The sequence below is a fragment of the Eutrigla gurnardus genome (genome assembly GCF_963514095.1).
Source record: "Eutrigla gurnardus genome assembly, chromosome: 6".
In the NCBI taxonomy this organism is placed as follows: Eukaryota; Metazoa; Chordata; class Actinopteri; order Perciformes; family Triglidae; genus Eutrigla; species Eutrigla gurnardus.
In genome coordinates this window covers 21563928-21581831 of record NC_139920.1, presented here as the reverse complement: position 1 = coordinate 21581831, position 17904 = coordinate 21563928, and the positions used below count along the sequence as shown (strand labels likewise).

Here is a 17904-nt window from a genome sequence, read left to right as displayed (position 1 = left end):
CTGCCTCAGGAGTCCCCCGGGCCAACCAGGTTCGGTAGGACTCCTTCTTCGCCACAGCTTCGAACAACCGCGTCCACAATGGAAGCGGAAAACAAGGTCCATTCGGACTCAATGTCCCCAGCCTCCCTCGGGATCTGGTCCAAGCTCTCCCGGTGGTGGGAGTTGAAGACCTCCCCGACAGAGGGTTCCACCAGATGTTCCCAGCAGACCCTCACAACACGTTTGGGTCTGCCAAGTCTGTCCAGCTTCCTCCCCTGCCAGCGGATCCAACTAACCACCAGGTGGTGATCAGTTGACGACCCTCTCGTTCACTGGGGAAAACTCCACCACATGGCGACCGAGCTGGGGAGCTATGAGCAATCCCACACCAGCTTGACACCTCTCACCGCGGGCAACTCCAGAGTAGAAGAGAGTCCAGCCTCTCTCAAGGATTTGGGTTCCAGAGCCCAGACTGTGCATGGAGGTGAGCCCGACTATCTCTAGCCGGTAGCGCTCAACCTCCTGCACTAGCTCAGGCTCTTTCCCCCTCAGCGAGGTGACATTCCATGTCCCCATGGCTAGTGTCACCGTCCGGGGATGGGTCGCCGGGGCACCCGCCCAGGACAGCCACCCAAATCACACCGCACCCGCCCCTTCTGAACCCTCCTGCGGGTGGTGAGCCTACTGGAGGGCGGGCCCACGTCACTCCTTCAGCTGTGCCCGGCTGGGTCCCGTGGGCAGAGACCCGGCCACCAGGCGCTCGCCTGCGAGCCCCAACCCCGGGCCTGGCTCCAGGGTGGGGCCCCGGTGACGCCATTCCGGGCGATGTAAACTTCCTTGATCGTTTATCAGTCATAGGGGGCTTTAAAATTGCTCTTAGTCTGACCTGTCACCACCTGTTTGCCTTGGGAGACCCTACGAGGGGCATTAAGCCCCGGACAACATAGCTCCTAGGATCATTCAGGTACTCAAAGCCCTCCACCACGGTAAGGTGTCGGTTAAAAAATAATCCAATCAGATCAATTAATTGAGATGGCTCGTTTCTATTTTTCCTATCGTGATAAAAGACGTTGCGTCGGTTTTTCTGTTTTTTGTGAAAACTGTGTCACCACGTCTCTCTCAAAGACACTTCACACAGCGGGGATCAAACCGGTGAGTTTCAAGGACGAGCCGCTGTTCCCCCACGTCCTCTCGGTGTGTCAGGAGGCCGCCGTGGAGCCGGGATGACATGCAGATGTCACCGGCAAACAAAAGGGGCGTCTCACGTCAGCGGGGCGGCGCAGGGGGAAGCAGATTACATCTGCGGTAATCTACATTTGACATTAACGCCGCTGATTAAAGGCTGATAGCATTTTTTATTTGTGTTTGAAATCAGCAGCGTTTGAGTTGCTATCTGGATGGCATTTAGTGCAGCCCTTTAAAGAGTCATCGCCAGGGTTTTTTGTTTTAGATCCGTAGCCTATTTGTTGTGATATCAGCGTGGTGACAAAAAAATAAAGATGGCAGCAAGTAAATCTGCATAAGTAAACTGATGGCATTCCAATGTTTCAGCTCGCTGTTATTTTCTATTCTCTTGTAATTGTAATTAATTGTACTACAAAGTGATTCTGTTGCACTTTGTCATTTGATATTTTATGTAAAGTCTTATGAATTGCCTTATTGCTGAAATGTGCTTTATAAATACACTTTCTTGCCTGAAATAAGATCTGTTTAATTCTACAATATATAATATAGATTATTTTGAGATAGTAATTCATTATTTTGAGAAACTTACTCATTATTTTGAGATAGTACCTCACTATTTTGAGATAGTACCTCACTATTTTGAGATAGTAACTCACTATTTTGAGATAGTAACTCATTCATTTGAGATACTAACTCATTATTTTGAGATACTAACTGATTATTTTGAGATACTAACTCATTATTTGAGATAATAACTCATTATTTTGAAATGCTCATTATTTTGAGATTTTCCCATCACAATAACAAACTTTTTTCCCATCACAGTATTGAGCTTCAGTAAATACTACTACAGTAAATGCCGCTCTCTGGAATTACGATTTCTGGGTGTCTTTTAAAAGGCGGTTGCTAACTAACAAGTTACTAAACGCCGTTGTGGCATTTCCCGCCTCGACTCCAGCGATGTGACGGTCACAGTGGCCGATAACGGCGACGAAGCAAAAGCCGCGTGAGCTCATCCGGCCTCGCCTTTGGTGACCTTACCCCCGAGGCGAGGCCTTCGCTCACCATCGCTGCCAAATGACATAAAGAAGAACACGGCGTGAGAGCCGCTATTACACGAGCGGCGCTGCGCGTGGAGCTCTTTGCTCGTTAGGACGCTCGACCATGTGTGCGATTTTGTTTTAAAGTAATCATGTAATTTAAAGTGTGTGTGTGTGTGTGTGTGTGTGTGTGTGTGTGTGTGTGTGTGTGTGTGTGTGTGTCTGGACACGTGCTCTTACAGGAGTGCTTTCCGTTGTTTGTTGGAGTCGGGTGAGGCTCCCAGAGAGAGAGAGAGAGAGAGAGAGAGAGAGAGAGAGAGAAGTGAATTAAAGAGACTGGATTATGAAAATCTATTGGAAATGCTGACGTCTGTTTGCAAAGCCAAATAACAAAAAAAAGATGATGATTTAGCTGAGAATAAAATCAGATCTGAAAATCTTTGAGAGAACGTATAAATGGTGTAAATAATGTTAATTATGTGGATCTCCTCTTTTATCAGCTTGTAAATTAATCTTTATGAATGTTTACATTCCCCTTTGTGGGTTATTTAACATTTAGTTCCTCTTATAATTTAGCTTAAGGCTCATTAAAAACATCCAGAAATGTGATACGTGACTAATAGACATTATGACATAACCAAAGGCATGCCATTGGCAGTTGCAGGATGCCATGAAATGTGCATACTGTGCATTTAATTTGTAACCACAGGGATTCAAAACAACAACAACTATTTGTTAAATTTATTGCTGATGAACAAGACGGTTGTAAGTGATTACGGCTCATAATTACAATATCCTGATTAATGGGGAGGAAACACTGTTTTTTATGTTGTTGCTAAGATGTGATATCATAATTAAAATAAATGTTTAGGATGCCAGTGATCAGTAAAAAAATTATTTGAAAACAGATTTAATTATAGTATATTGTAATTAAAATTTGTGGCAGTAACCGTAACAGTGTTATAATTATGGGAAGAGTAATCTAATTGATTACTCATCAGACATTTTCAGGTTTAAAGCAATGGTTCGGAGTAAAACGCACCCTCATTTCCACCATGACATCCAGCCAAATACCCCCTCAGAAGCATTTTTAGCGATGGTCAACATTGGTCAAGATAGGGCTATCAGCCGAATGGCTTAGTACTGGCGCAATGGTACATCTTGTATATCTCGTAAATTACCCCACTCATAATGAATGGAATGTTACCAAACTTCTGCAGTAGTACACATAGGGTCTGTACTCACAAAACGAGGCATTTGAAAGTTTGTAAGTACACCAGGAGTTTATTTAAAAGAACACTTGCCTGAGAATTGAGAATTTTGAGAATTGCTTTTATTTTGAAAATTGACCGGATTGTCTCGTATTTCTTTGTGTGACTTCCTGCCAGACACGGAAATGACGGCCGCGTAGGATCGCGACACTTCGCGTCTGGTCTGAACTACAGTATCGGTTAACAAGGGCGCCCAAAGGAAGCGGGTTCTATTCCGCGGCTATTTTCGCGGCCGGTGTGAACCCGGCATAAGCGTGGGTTCTCTCTGGGTTCCTCCCATATTCCAAAGACATGCAGGATGGGAATAGCTTAATTGAAGACTCTAAATTGCCCGTAGGTGTGAAAGGTTGTCTGTCTCTACATGTCGGCCCTGCGATGGACTGACCTGACTGACCTGTCCAGGGTGTACCCTGCTTTCACCCAATGTCAGCTGGGACCCTGAATACAGGATAAGCGGTAGACAATGGATGGATGGATATTTTTTCCACATGGGGGGGAGAAACACTGCTTTATGAACGAAGCTTTATGAATGCGAGCCACATGTTTAATGAACATAAGAGTCACTGAGCATGAAGGGAGGGAAACTTCCATTAAGATGGAAACATTAATTAACACATTAATTTGTTGTCTCTGCAGGAAGTTGCCACAAGAGCCACGATTACTTTTCACCATTCTTTTGATTTGGAAATACAATAAACTCAGAGGCTCGTCGTGTTTTAAGAGGTGGACTAATGGTCTCTGGAGGAGGATGAGACAAATCAGACAAACTACGCAGATATCGGATCTGAACTCTGGTGCCGACTTTCATGAGAAATTGCACACAACAGCGCTATCAGTCCGTTAGGTTAGCTTAGCTTAGCTTAGCACAGCGACTGTTTTTTTATGTAAATATAAAGAAAAATACAAATTTAAGTTATAGAAAGGGGAAGGACCCTAAAAGTGTTTACATCTGCCAACTCCTTTTTTCAAGGTATTTTTTTAAATTATAAACAGCTAGCTGGCGTCAATTTCGATTTTTACACATTTGATGTAAATATTAAGTGAAAATGTATTTTTTGTAAAAGTCTGGTTGTTTGTTTCTTTTATTATTATTATTGTTTAATTTATATTAAGATTTATGTGTAAAACATTAATTATTTCAGTAATTATAAATTTTTAGAATTTGCTGTACATGTTTATTGTTCATCAAAAAATCAACCGCATAATCCATGGGTCAGGTCGCGGGGGGCAACAGCTCCAGCAGAGGGACCCTAAACATCCCTGTTTATTGTTTATTGTTCATATTATTCATACATTTAATCTAATTTATGCTTAAGATAGCCAGTGAAAGCTTAATTTTTAATTGACATGGGATCGTTTAAAGCTCCTTTATTGAGCTTCATACAGATGTTGTTCAATATGTTAAAAAAAAGTGTAAAAATGAATGATTTCTAATCTAATTCTCTTATAGAAAGAGAACAGTGTCGAAAATAATACAAAAGATATACGGTTTTCAAAAATCACATGTAAAATTGTTTCAAATTCATCAATTTTCTTATGACGCAGGTAGATTGCCTTCTTATTGGCTTCAGGTTTCTGTTTACACCTGGCTCAGAATCATAGAGCACATTAAAGACTATAATCCAGCTTCAAGCTGCGGCGTCTCATGAATCAGACACAATAACCTTCCCCTCAATACCTTTGGGCATTTTTTTTCTTCCACTCAAACAGAACCAATTAAACATCGGCACGCAAATGCCAGTCACCTTCATATGAAAAGAAACCTCATTAAGAGGGTGCGACATTTCAGGACCGAGGTGAAGCTTCCTCTCCAGAGAGACGCTTCTATAGTTTCACCTGAAAGAGCATTGACTCCTGCAAAAAAAAAAAAAAAACATACACACACACACACACATGTCCCGTTTCTATGCTTGCCCCGCTGACCTCCACTGTCCGAGTCGCTATTCATAATAATCAGGAAAAAGTGTGGAGGGAGAGAGAAATTAGTGTAGGAGGAGGACAAAGGGTGGGGACGAGTGTCATGACTCCCTGGAATTGCTCAATTAGCGATGCGCTCCATTCGTCTCCAATTAAAGTCACATTATTTACATTTAGTCAGATTAAAAAAAAAAAGAAAAGACGAAGCAGCAATGAGGATTGTTGTCCATCTCTCGTTTCTGCCTTAGAAATAAAAATCTTTAATTGGTGTTGTATTGTATGTATTATTATTGCATTATTGTTCTGTGTACTAAATTATGGATTTTATTCTATTCTTTATAATTTGCAGGAGAGCATGTGAGTGAGTGAGTGAGTGAGTGAGTGAGTGAGTGAGTGAGTGAGTGAGTGAGTAAGTGAGTGTTGCATCTCTGTTTCTGTCCACAGCTAAAGTCGCATTCTGCTACAGCAAACTGCAACATATTTTGGGTGGCTAGTTACAACTGCATGCTCAAGGACCTTTCACGGTTGCTATGACTCACACTTTCTCAAAACATTTTTATTGTCTGTTGTCCTTCTCACTTTTAGTGTTCTGGATGTGTATTTGGCTAACCGCTAACATGCTAACGGACAAAACACTGTACAAACACTCTTTTATTGTTTTGTACAAAGTGTTTGGCTAACTGCTAGCATGCTAAATGACCTACCGCTAAACTAGTAAATACTGTAAACAGTACAGTATTACTGCTAATGGGCCATCAGTATAAACATCACTGCGTAACTCTCAGTCACTGCGGTTCACTTTTATTGTTTTGGACGATGTGTTTAGCCAACCAACATGCTAACGGACCCACCAGTAGACACACTGCTGTGTAGTTTATTGTAGACCGCTCGGTGAGTTTATTTTTCTTTTGAACAAGATTGAATCATGTATCTTAAACAACCATCTTGAGCCTGTTTCCTGCAGTTGTTGCCACAGAGTGGTGCAGGAGTGAGTTAGCATTTCAACTTCTTGGTTCCCTCGTCTTGAAAAAATTGGTTAGATGCCAAAAATAAAGTCTGTTTTTACTAGCTGAAGAGATTTTAACGTACTGTTCTACGATATGAAATATGTCAGAAGATACCCTTCTTGTGAATTTTGAAGCTTTGATGAAAAAAAAACAACAAAAAAAGTGTCTAAATGAGCCTGCTCTGCTTTTCGTTGAGGGAACCGGTGCAACGCTAACTTTCGGGTATCAGCTAACAACAACACATCATCCCTTCAGCACTCACTTGGTGTTTTGGATGGACGTGTTAGCCAGTTGTGTGTCGTATATTCATTCAATCCCACAATGCAGCAGTGGTGGTAATTGAAGATGCTGCACCGTTTGGTTTACTGTAACAGATCAAAAAGAATTATCCATTTATACTCTCACACGAGACGCTTTGCACAAAGAGCGATGCATTTCCTGATTTTTTTTTTAAATACAAAGAAAGGTAATTTGGTAATAATCCATAATGAGTCTCGCTGAAGCCGATTTAAATTGCCATTGACAGTGTGAATACGTGAAATATTAGACAAAAAGTTGACAATGAAGTCATATTTCCTACAATCATACATATTACGTGAACATAATACTTCTGGTGTGGACAGACCTGCCGTGTCCAAAGCCTTCGAGCTGAACACATTCACACGATAACGAGGCTCCTGCTTTAAAAAATACATTTTAGGCTCCAATTATGTAAATTTATAATCTCCTTATCTCACAATTCATCAGTTCATTATTATCAAAGTGTTTATTTTCTTATGCATGACACAAACATGCCTTTGTGGAAGTGTTATGTTAGTGTATTAGGTAATTTTGATATTATGCAGAAATGTTTTCCTGATGACCATGTGTGTCTGGGGGGGGGGCAATCACGCTTTGATTTGAAAAAAAGTTTGTATAGTCCTTACAAAGTGCAGGGAAGTGGCTCACATGGGTCCAGTTCTTAGTTGCTATTAATAATTTTATTATCATATTGTTATTATTATTTTAAATAATGCACAGATAATAAATCAAGTGAGAATGATTTTCTCATTGTGCAATCAGATAAACCGTACTTTCGTCCCAACTGGCAGAAAGAAGAAGAAGAAAAAAAAATGGTGCAGGCACGAATGCTACATCCGACTGAAATACATTAGTTTGAACATCGTGCCAGGCGACGTTAAAAAAGTGGGAAATTTGTGTCAATGTACACAAATCAGTAGATTTTGAAATTTCGTGACTTTTTCACAAAATACCTTGAAGACCATGTTGGTTTTTTAGGACTCGCTGCTGCAGCACTTTATTTAAACATTAGCCATAGCTTACATTTAAAAGCACACTGCTGTAATGACAGCCCTATTTACAAACACTGTATCCTCATTTTTCTGGAATAAATACAAAATAAATACGTACAAAATTAAGTTATTTGGGTAAAGTTAATTTTTATGTTTCACAAATTTCACTGTGACCTTTAAAATCAGTATTGGTTTATTCTACTGTATACTTTATGACAGAAAAACTACTGAGCAGAATCACACTCTGATTGAGCTAAGTAATTGATGTAATTAAATAACATTCTTTAGACCTGCAGCTTATCTAATTGAGAGAAGAATTAGATACGGTATCACTTTAAGACGTATTTACATAATCAGGGCCTGTTCTGAGCATGCAGCTTTAATGTGTCTAAAAGTTAACATTACAGCAACTCTTGTTCAACAGAAAAGAATGGAAGAATACAATGTGCTTTCAACTTGTTACTAGCTTGACTTCTTTACTGGTTGTTCTAATGCAGTAGTAAAAAGATGCAAGTGCAAAAATGTTGTATGCTTCTCCTGGGGGGCTAAGGCCCCTCTTTAAATCCTAGTGACGTCCCTGGACTCAAGTTTATATACAGGAAGCTACATCCTGGTGTGAGGTTGTTGACCACATATGCACTCGCCGTTACAACAGTAACAAAAATGGCCTCTCAAGATAAGTACACAAAGGTGTATAAATCGTCTCAAAGTCTCTGTGGATTCACATGGGGGGGTTATTCTCCAAAACAAGGTGCTCCACGGGAAGGGGCGGGGCTTAGCCTCTATATCTGCATGCTGCCAATCAGGGTAGGCTACTCATTTTTTTTAATGCTACTGTTATTCCGAACGTATTTTCCATCTTATATAAATGTTCTATTTCATCTTACTTTAATTTCATTGTTTTATTTAGTCATTATTGTAAACAACTTGTTGCTGCATCTCTTGTATGAAAGGTGCTATAGATTATTATTATTATTATTATTATTATTATTATTATTATTATTATTATTATTATTATTATTATTATTATTATTATTATTGATAAAATTGCTTGATACTTTTCCGATGGTCACACTTGAGTCACCATCACTCTTACTCTTCTATCACTCCATCATCATCATCATAACCAGCCCGCTGCTGTTGATCCAATCTAATGACGCAGCCGCGTGTCACGCATGTCCGTGTGAGTGTCTGTGCACGCGTGTGTGCGTGTGACACGAGCCTTCATATTTCTCTTACGGTGAGAGTGAAACTCTCAGAAGAGCAAGAAGGCGAGCGAGCACACAACTGAGAGGAAGAAGAAGAAGAAGAAGAAGAAGAAGAAGAAGAAGAAGAAGAAGAAGAAGAAGAAGAAGAAGGAAGATAAAGGAAGATAAAGGAATAGCCGAGAGAGAGAGAGAGAGAGAGAGAGAGAGAGAGAGAGAGAGAGTGTGAGAGAGAGAGAGGGGGGAGATGAGGACCTTCCAGAGCCAGAGCCAGGCCGCGCAGCGCCGAGCCTCCAGCGCCGCCCCGAGTCCCCTCAGCGCGGCCAGCGTCGCCCTCACAGCCCTGCTCATCCTCACCGTCCCTGCCTGCACAGGTACGTTCCTCACCTATCTATCTGTCTGTCTGTCTGTCTGTCTGTCTGTCTGTCTTCCTTCTATTTATCTATATACAGGGTAGCCCATAAAGTTGGAATAATTTGGAATAACACCAAACACATGTTATGCATGAATTACAGTCATTCTTAGTCGCTTTGATACATTTCTGAATTTGATTTGCAAAAAATTTGATTTGCAAAACCATAAGTGCATTTCTCAAACAATTTGTACAAATAGCAAAACACCATGGATTACCTGCAAAAGCCAGTCTCTTGCTCAAAATCCTTAGGTGGCACCAGAATGACAAGTCCTTGTGTCATTGTGTACGGATAAGACAGTCAAATTGCTTAGTCATGTTGTCAATATAACAGTGTACTCTGGAGGGTGTTCTGATGTAAACTATGGCTAAAGTTCTGATGACAATTATTGTAAATTGTAAGTTACACCTTAATGTATTTGGGTGATTGATTGCAAGAGACTGGACAGATTCACATTTATGCTTTTACCGTTTGTACTGTAATTTGTTGACAGACCATGCATTGCAATACAGAAAGAAAAGACAGCACTGCATAGCACAAAGAAAAAAAACAAAGTAGAAATGTGAACATCACAACGAATATCTTCTCTTACGATGCGGCATGGAAATCATCTTTTAGAGTGTCTTATCCAGCCTCTGCAGGCATCTGCTGTGATGTCATCACACGCTGCATCCATGGCAGACAGAAGGGTCATCTGTGAAAACTGGTTCGTCCTTCGTTAGAGAAAGTCAAGATTCACCTGGGAGCAATTTACCAATTTACTACAGATTTGAAAAAAAAAGTCTTAATGGAAATATGCTTGATATATTTTGACAACTTGTTCAACCATTTTGCATGTAAAGATGTATGAGATTAACTAATGCCTAAATGTTGTGGGGGATGAGACTACTCAACAGAAACCCATTATAATACATTTTGATCAATATGACATAAGCATCGCCCAATGACAGCTGGGATCGGCTCCAGCCCCCCCGTGACCCTAAATACAGGATAAGCGGTAGAAAATGGATGGATGGATGGATGACATAAGCAATTGATAATGTAGGAAACAGCAGAGAATTGTAAAAAATCCTTTGCATGGATGTAGCATTTGCAACTTGTTCAAAGACATGAGAAACTGCTTTTTTGATGTGCACAAGTGACACAATGATGTGAAGATTAAACAAGTAGTTTTGAGAATTTCAATTCTGATCTGAGAAATGTACCAACGCGACTGAGAAAAACTGTAATACCAACTCTCTTATGGAACATGTGTGTTACTGTTCGTTGTCGTCATTCTTTGCTCCTTTGCTGATCCAGGAGATTACTGTTTGTGTGTGTGTGTTTTTAAATCCCAGCAGCTCCACGTTCTGTACGCCGAAGATGCTTTTACCACAACGTTTATTAACGGTGTGTTCCTGTGTTGTTGTTGTTGTTGTTGCTGCTGCTGCGTGAAAACAAAAAAGGCGCTCCAGCAGAACTTCAGCAAGCCTCGACGGATCAGCAACAGCTCCTCAGCCAGGTACTATCACCTTATTTACAGCACATTTTCTGTACTTGACTCAGCCCCATGCTGAGTCAAGTACTCCCAAGGCGTCCGACACCTTGGGAGCACGTCATCCTCTGTGATGAACAGCTTTTTTCACACCATAACACTGCTCAATAAGAAGACCCAAATCTAGCCCCTACCCCTGTCCCACCTCTACTCCTGCCCCTATCTACCTATCTAGTGATGCACTAATATGATCATACTGCATTCTGTGTTTTATGTCTTTTTCAACCACTGCTATATGGGAAAGCACTTTTTAATGATTGCACTACTGGTTGGAAGTTAAACTGTATTTCGTTGTATTGGTTGTCCTTACTTGTGCAAATACAATAAAGTTGAATCTAATCTAATCTAATGATGCTCCGCAGATAGACGCCGTGTGCTCGTCCTTCCTCTCTGCAGACCTGAAGTTCTGGGTGAGCACAGAGAGATATTATATAGATATTATAAATATTTATTTCTTCTAACAACTGCTCTTTTCTTTCTCGTGTCATCAGGCGTCCGACACCTTGGGAGAACTCTGTGTCTTAATGCTGGTGCAGAAGTCAAAGGTATTTTATTTATTTTTTTTCTGAGATTATGTCACTAAAACGGGCAGCGATTCACACTCGTTTTTTTGTTTTGTTTTTTCTTCTCAGGAGCTGAAAGTGCAAGAAACTAGTAAAAGGGTGAGTGACGTCTGCTTTTTCAGGGCTGCAGACAACGATTTGTTTTAAGTGATGATTAATCAGTTATTTTCATGATTTGATTAATAGAATGTCAGAAAATGAAGTTAAAAAAATTTGCATCATTTTCAAAATATTGATACGCTTGAGTATCATGATATTATGTTTTGTGACTGTCGACGGCGCCAACACACTCACTCACTTTTGTCTGTTTTTTTCCCAAAATACAGTCGATGTACACGCTATGATAACTGCCCCGAGTGGTGGCTTCTTTATACGATGACAGTTTTCCTAAAAAATCAGATTTGAAAAGTCACAATATAGCGCTGTATCACGATCGTATATCACTGTATCTTGCTAATACACAGCCCTTTTAGAAAAGACTCGTAAGCTTGTTTTGTTTTATTTAGTTTAGTTCGTAGCAATAGACAGTCGGTGGTAAATATGATGAAGGAGTACAACGTTCTGAGCATTAATGTAGCGGCAAACAGCTATTTATGTGAAGTGTAGCGCTCTTGTCGTGGAAGCGTAGCACCCACAAAAAAAAACACCGTTAGTGCCATTAGCACCGTTAACTACGAGACAGCAGCATGTTGAGAGCCGTTGAAGCGATCAAAACGTACGTTCCCATACATCCAAACTGCAACTGCGTTTCAAGAAAAAACTTTTTTTAAATGCAGTTTTAAACAACAAAAAAGCTACATGGATTGGTTTAGTATGTTATGTTAAAATTATTTTGACATGGGGGGGGGGGGGACAACAGTACTTTGTTCACACGGGATACGAATGGCAGTCTCCTGGGTGAAAGTCCTGTGCCTTTTTGGTCTGCCAACCGGCACAGACTTTTTCTTCCTCCACTTGCAGTAACTGTGATACTGAACCCTGAGTGTTATGTTTCATTCCCCACAGATGAGCACTAATGTGTGTGTGTGTGTGTGTGTGTGTGTGTGTGTTTGTGTGCAGCATACACACACACACACACACATGCACAGTCCTCAAACACCCACATATAAAGTGAAATCTTCTTTAAAAAATCTGCAAAATGAATTCAGAGATATGAATATTTGCAGCTAAGATAAAAGCAAAGGGAAATATTTACATCATCAGTGGGAAATAAGTTAGCCTACAATACATGCATTGCGTTTATTTTTCCTTTATGTGCATCTGTGCTCAATTGTATGGAGTCATAGAAGTACCATAAAAAAAATCTGTGAATAGAAAATAAATGTTGAAAACTTAAAGAAGAATATATATATATAAATATACAAAATAAAACAATACATTTAAATATAAAGACAACATCAACAATTTTCATTTATTTTCACATTTATTCATAAATTCTGTATATATTAGCTTTTAAATTATTTTATTTTTTCACAATATATACATAGCAAATAAATAATATTTATATTTTACAGATTTACTCCATACATTGAAACCTGCGATCCCATAAAATCATCCCTGGATGCACATTCACCTGCCATATCTCTTTTGTGAAATATGAAGCCGTTTTGTCTCCATCGCAGGCATGTGAATGATGCCGTCAATCAAAAACACCGTTGCTGCCGCGGCGAAGTCGGGAAGCACCTGTTTGCATTCCCAAGCTGCATTTTCTCGTGTGTTCATCATCTCTCTGCCTCTGTCGACTCCATGTCCGTCTCTCTCTCTCTCTCTGTCGCTCTCTGTGTTTTATGTTCGTCAGACCGCTCTGTTGCAACCTCTCCTGCGTCTCGTTTCTCAACTCCACACCCGAAGAGAAAGAGGACCTTCAAAGCGCGTACGTATCATCCATGTCACTCTTCATTTCCACCTTTTGGTTTGTTTTTTTGCTTCACAAAATAAGCCACCGATTGATAAAATAAAGATCTAAAATACTATGATGGCATTTAGGGGGGCAATATTCCGAGACAAATTTCTGAGAAAGAAATCACAAATTTACAAGAAAAAAACTCACAAATGTACTAGAATATAAAAAAAAATTCACAAATTTTCGAGAAAAAACTCAGAAATTGATGTAAAATAACTCAAAAATGTACGTAAAAAAAATGTATTAAATGTTTTTAATGGCCCTAATACGCCATCATAGAAAATTTTTGTTTGTTGTATTTGAAAAGTCACATCTCTGGGTTGAACATAAAGGAAGAGGAATATTTAAACAGCGTTCACAGTGGACGCGTACATTTGCAGCACACGTTGACACTGACGTGTGGCGTTACGTATGTTTTCCTGCCTTACTGGCGGCGCTTCGTGCTCTCTTCACTTCTCAGTACGAGCTGCATTAGTTGTTCTCTCCCAAGCTGCCGGCAATTATGTGCTAAAATTAGTGCAACTTCCCCCCCTTCATGCACAGAGGCATTGTGGGGGAGAAAAATGTGGAGGCTTGTTTTGCTTTTGGACGCGAGGCCTTTAGATCGTGTGCTGTTTGTTGGTTGGAGGAGAAAACAAACAATGAATAAAAAGTGTTTTTCTTGTAATAAGCAAATAACTAAATCCGTCAATGCTTTAGCTCTCAGATAAACCGATGTGAACAGATATAGACATATATATTGAAAACATCATAAGATGCATAGAAAAACCTGTAAATATTTAATATCATCAACATCACACACGTTTACATAATATCTGTTTATGTTTTGTCATTCACACCCATTCTGTTTACTAAACTTTCACTTTGCAAACCCCAAATAACACAGATATAAACCATCTGCATACAAATAAAGGAGTCTACATCTGTTAAACATATTTTAGATGTCACGTTGCTGAAAAATTAGTTTGGTAAGATCCCTTTGGAATAAATCATATTCAGGTATTTCTAGATGAAAAACTTATTTTTTCATTCAAATTTTTATTGAAACCCAAATTACATTATACAGCACAGCATATATGCATCTTTTTCTTTTTCTTTAAAAAAATAAAATGAAATAAATACATTTTAAACAATGAAAATAAATAATAAATAATACTTAAAAAAATAGTTATATATACCTACCTATACATACATACATACATACATACACACACGCACACACAATTTTGTGTTTTTTTTGTCTTAATCTTGTGGGTTTTGTGTTCCAGTCTGAGCTCCAGGGACCTGGAGGGATCCAGAGTCGAGGTTACTTCCTCTATCGGGTACGAACATGTTCATAATAATAAATGAAAGAGAAAACAAAATTCCCTGTTTAACACGATGAACATTCAAATCAAACTTTGTTTGCACTTACAGCCGCGGAATGGGAGACGATCTTTAGAATATGAGTGAATTAATGGTAAATACTCTTTATGTTTTTTCTTTGTAGAAATGTAGACATTCGAAAGCTTACGTGACATATGAACATGATCAGGAATATTCTGATATTTATTTATTTGGGCTAAAGGAAGGCCGGTCTGATGATAGTGTTTTATATTAAAAGGTTATCTATAGTTGTAGATTTCAATATGCAAATGAGGCATTCAATATGTACTGTGTTTGCATACATTTCCAGAACAAAATTGTAAATGTTGGATGAAGTTTAGTTTTTTTTTTTACATCAGGTAATAGGATATCTCTTTTTTATAATCTCCATAAATCTGAACATACTATTAACAGCCATAAAACATTTTTTTTTGTATAAATAAGGCTCCGAATGATATATGCAGGGCCGGCCCAAGCTTTTTGGGGGGCCCTAAGGAGAGTTTGGTTTGGGCCCCCCTCCCACCACCAGAGTCACCTGTGCTTGTCGATTATTGACACAAATTCCACACTATAATTTTACATTATAAATTGTATTAATCATTAGATATATCAAAACTCTCATATCCTGTGATATTTATATGAGGGGCCCCATTCAGACATCATAAAACCATTTTGTCTGATTAAAGGGGCCCTATTAAATCAGAATTATCTTTCTTTTGCGTAATTTATTTAATATGTAGAAAAAAATCTCAGCACACGATTTGGTTACCAGGGGGCCCCAAGCAGCCGCTTAGTTTGCTTATGCCTTCGGCCGGCCCTGGATATCTGAACAAACTCCTCTGTAGAAACCTACAGAATGAAAGTGTAAAGTTTGATGGATGTAAAAGCTGCTGAAGCGGAGATTTCAGAGAACAAACTAATTTAGAGAAAACAGCCAACATCTGGATTATAAAGTTAATAGGGTAAAACTTCCTGACATTGAGAAAAGTATTCTTTGTATTACAAGTTTTATGAAATGTTATGTTCAAATATGTAATGGGCATTATCTAACAGTAACTTTTGATGAATTTAGGAGAAATCTACAGACGCAAACAGACAAAAGTAATAAAATAAATGTTTTCTTTCCACCAGACTGGAAGAAGACGTGTTACAGAAGCAAAATTATTTATTAAATATAAATGTTTTTACCTGTAGTGTAGTGCCTTAGAAAAAAAATAACTATCCACCTGAAAAAAAAAAGAACTAGTGGAAAAGCTTCGGTGTTTATCCATCCTATACGTGTATTCTACAAATCTCGGTCCTGATTTCTTTCCACTAGTCTGAACGAAGACATGATACAGAAGCCAAATAGTGCATGAAAAACGATGTTGTTTTTTTACCTGCTGTAGTAGCCAAAGCATTCACTTGTTGATGGAATTAATCCCTCCTAGCAGGATGTCGTATTTAAAGATCTGGTTTGAAATTTTTCTTAATTTACTTACAATTAGTTGTAGCAGTTTAACAGTAAAATATTTATTTGCACATTGTTAGTGTCATACAGAAAATCTTCATTTTTTTTATTTTTTTTACATGGAGTGGGAAGAAGTATACACTTAGATGTATAATTTCAACTGAGGCTCCAAAGAAAATATTAATACAATGAGAGAAGACCTTTAAATAAAAAAGCAAACAGTCCCTAAGCATACAGTCCCTAATTACCATAGAGATCCAGTGATGATCCCTCCTTCCTGTTATCAGTCAGCTTAAAGTAGAGGCGAGGCATGTTCATCATCATCACCTGACCAGGCGTGTCCATGTGTGTTAAGAGTCGCCGCCTCTGAAGCTGGTTGTACGGAGACCCCCGACACAGACCCCGAGACCCCCAACCGCATCACGACTGAGCAATCCAGAATCCGACCACAGCCCTCTGCCGCCGCAGCCGCAGCCGCTGTCCAGCAATGTCTGAATGTACACAAACAGTTAATTTGTCCAGATTTGATTATTTTTGTGTCACGTGTGTGTGTCATTTGCATTAAAACTGCTACAATGTGTGTCGGGGGGCTGTGGTCTGATTTTTTCCGCAAAGAATCTTGTGTACGCATCATGAATGAACGCAGATACATAAGATCAATATGTGTTAAATGCACATCGGGAATCTTTCAACCAGAATAAAAGCATTTATGATAGAATTTTTGATATTTAAAGGAAGAAAATGACACACAGGCCGCATCCTCAGTGATGTATCCTGGGGTCATAGGGTGTTTCGGGTCTCGCAACATCATACACCTTTGCCCAGGCGACCCAACCAGGGTTGATCAAGTCCCGACTTGCATCCCAGTAGCAGTCCACTGATCAGCCCTCTTAATCTAAAGTCACCGTGTGGTCTTCTCTGCGGCTTCGCTTGCGGATTTAATGACCCTCTTCTTTGCCGCCCCTACAATGCCCAAGCAAATCAGGACTTTGCACGGAGTGCGTCCAGCAAAACCTCTACAGTCGAGTCCTATCAGCGCATAGAAGGTTCTCCAGCCTCTCTCCCTGCACTCCTCCACCAGTTCCTGGTACTTAGCGAGTTTCCTCTCATTGGCTTCCTCAATACGCTCTTCCCAGGGCCCCGTAAGTTCCAGTATGATCAGGTGTCTTGAAGCCTCAGAGGTAAGGATCATGTCTGGACGGAGAGTTGTTGTTGCAACGTGTCCGCAACCTGGAGTCCCTGTACTGTAGGGCTTCTCTGGTGCGTACCACCATGAACTCTTCAGTGAGGCCACTGAAAGGAAGCTGCAGGATGTTGCTTGTGCCATACAGTGCAGCGCTGGTGAGGCTGCGTGGAAGGCTCAGCCACTTTTGAAGAAAGCCACTGATCTTCCTTTGCTGTCATTGGGACGGCATAGTAGGGGCCACAGGATTCGGGGCAGGATGGAATGCTGGTAGAGGCAGGCTTAAAATCTACCAGGCAGACCAGTCCTGTCAACCTGTGTGAGCCAAGTTTCAAGTGTTATTATTACAATTAAATATTGTAAAGTACATTTTAATGATCACAATTAATTAAATTTTTTTAAATGTCCCTTTTTTTACTTTGTGTTCTCTGAACATGCAAATCTGCTAAAACAAAAAGCTGTAAAACAATGCAAGAATATTAGGAATATTTGGATTGATCACGTTTTCATAATGATGATCATAATGATGATCCTAAAAATTATAATTTAACCTTTTTATTACATGTTTTTGTTTAACAAATATTTGCAATTATGTGC

General features: G+C 39.6%; 1 protein-coding gene across 3 annotated transcripts; it reads left to right on the top strand.

Moving 5' to 3' along the window:
* Window positions 1–8966: 8966 nt before the first annotated feature.
* On the top strand, window positions 8967–16704 carry nmu (neuromedin U). 3 transcript variants are annotated; one of them, XM_084012278.1, is made up of 9 exons: window positions 8967–9270; window positions 10755–10810; window positions 11206–11253; window positions 11335–11388; window positions 11476–11505; window positions 13205–13279; window positions 14578–14631; window positions 14726–14768; window positions 16480–16704. In XM_084012278.1, the coding sequence occupies exons 1-8, from the start codon at window positions 9144–9146 to the stop codon at window positions 14759–14761; spliced, it is 480 nt and encodes a 159-aa protein (XP_083868404.1). In that variant the 5' UTR covers window positions 8967–9143; the 3' UTR covers window positions 14762–14768; window positions 16480–16704. The 3 variants fall into 3 exon arrangements, with proteins under 3 accessions (XP_083868404.1, XP_083868405.1, XP_083868406.1); XM_084012279.1 differs by having other exon boundaries at window positions 16412–16704; XM_084012280.1 differs by lacking the exon at window positions 13205–13279.
* The last annotated feature ends 1200 nt before the right edge of the window (window positions 16705–17904 follow it).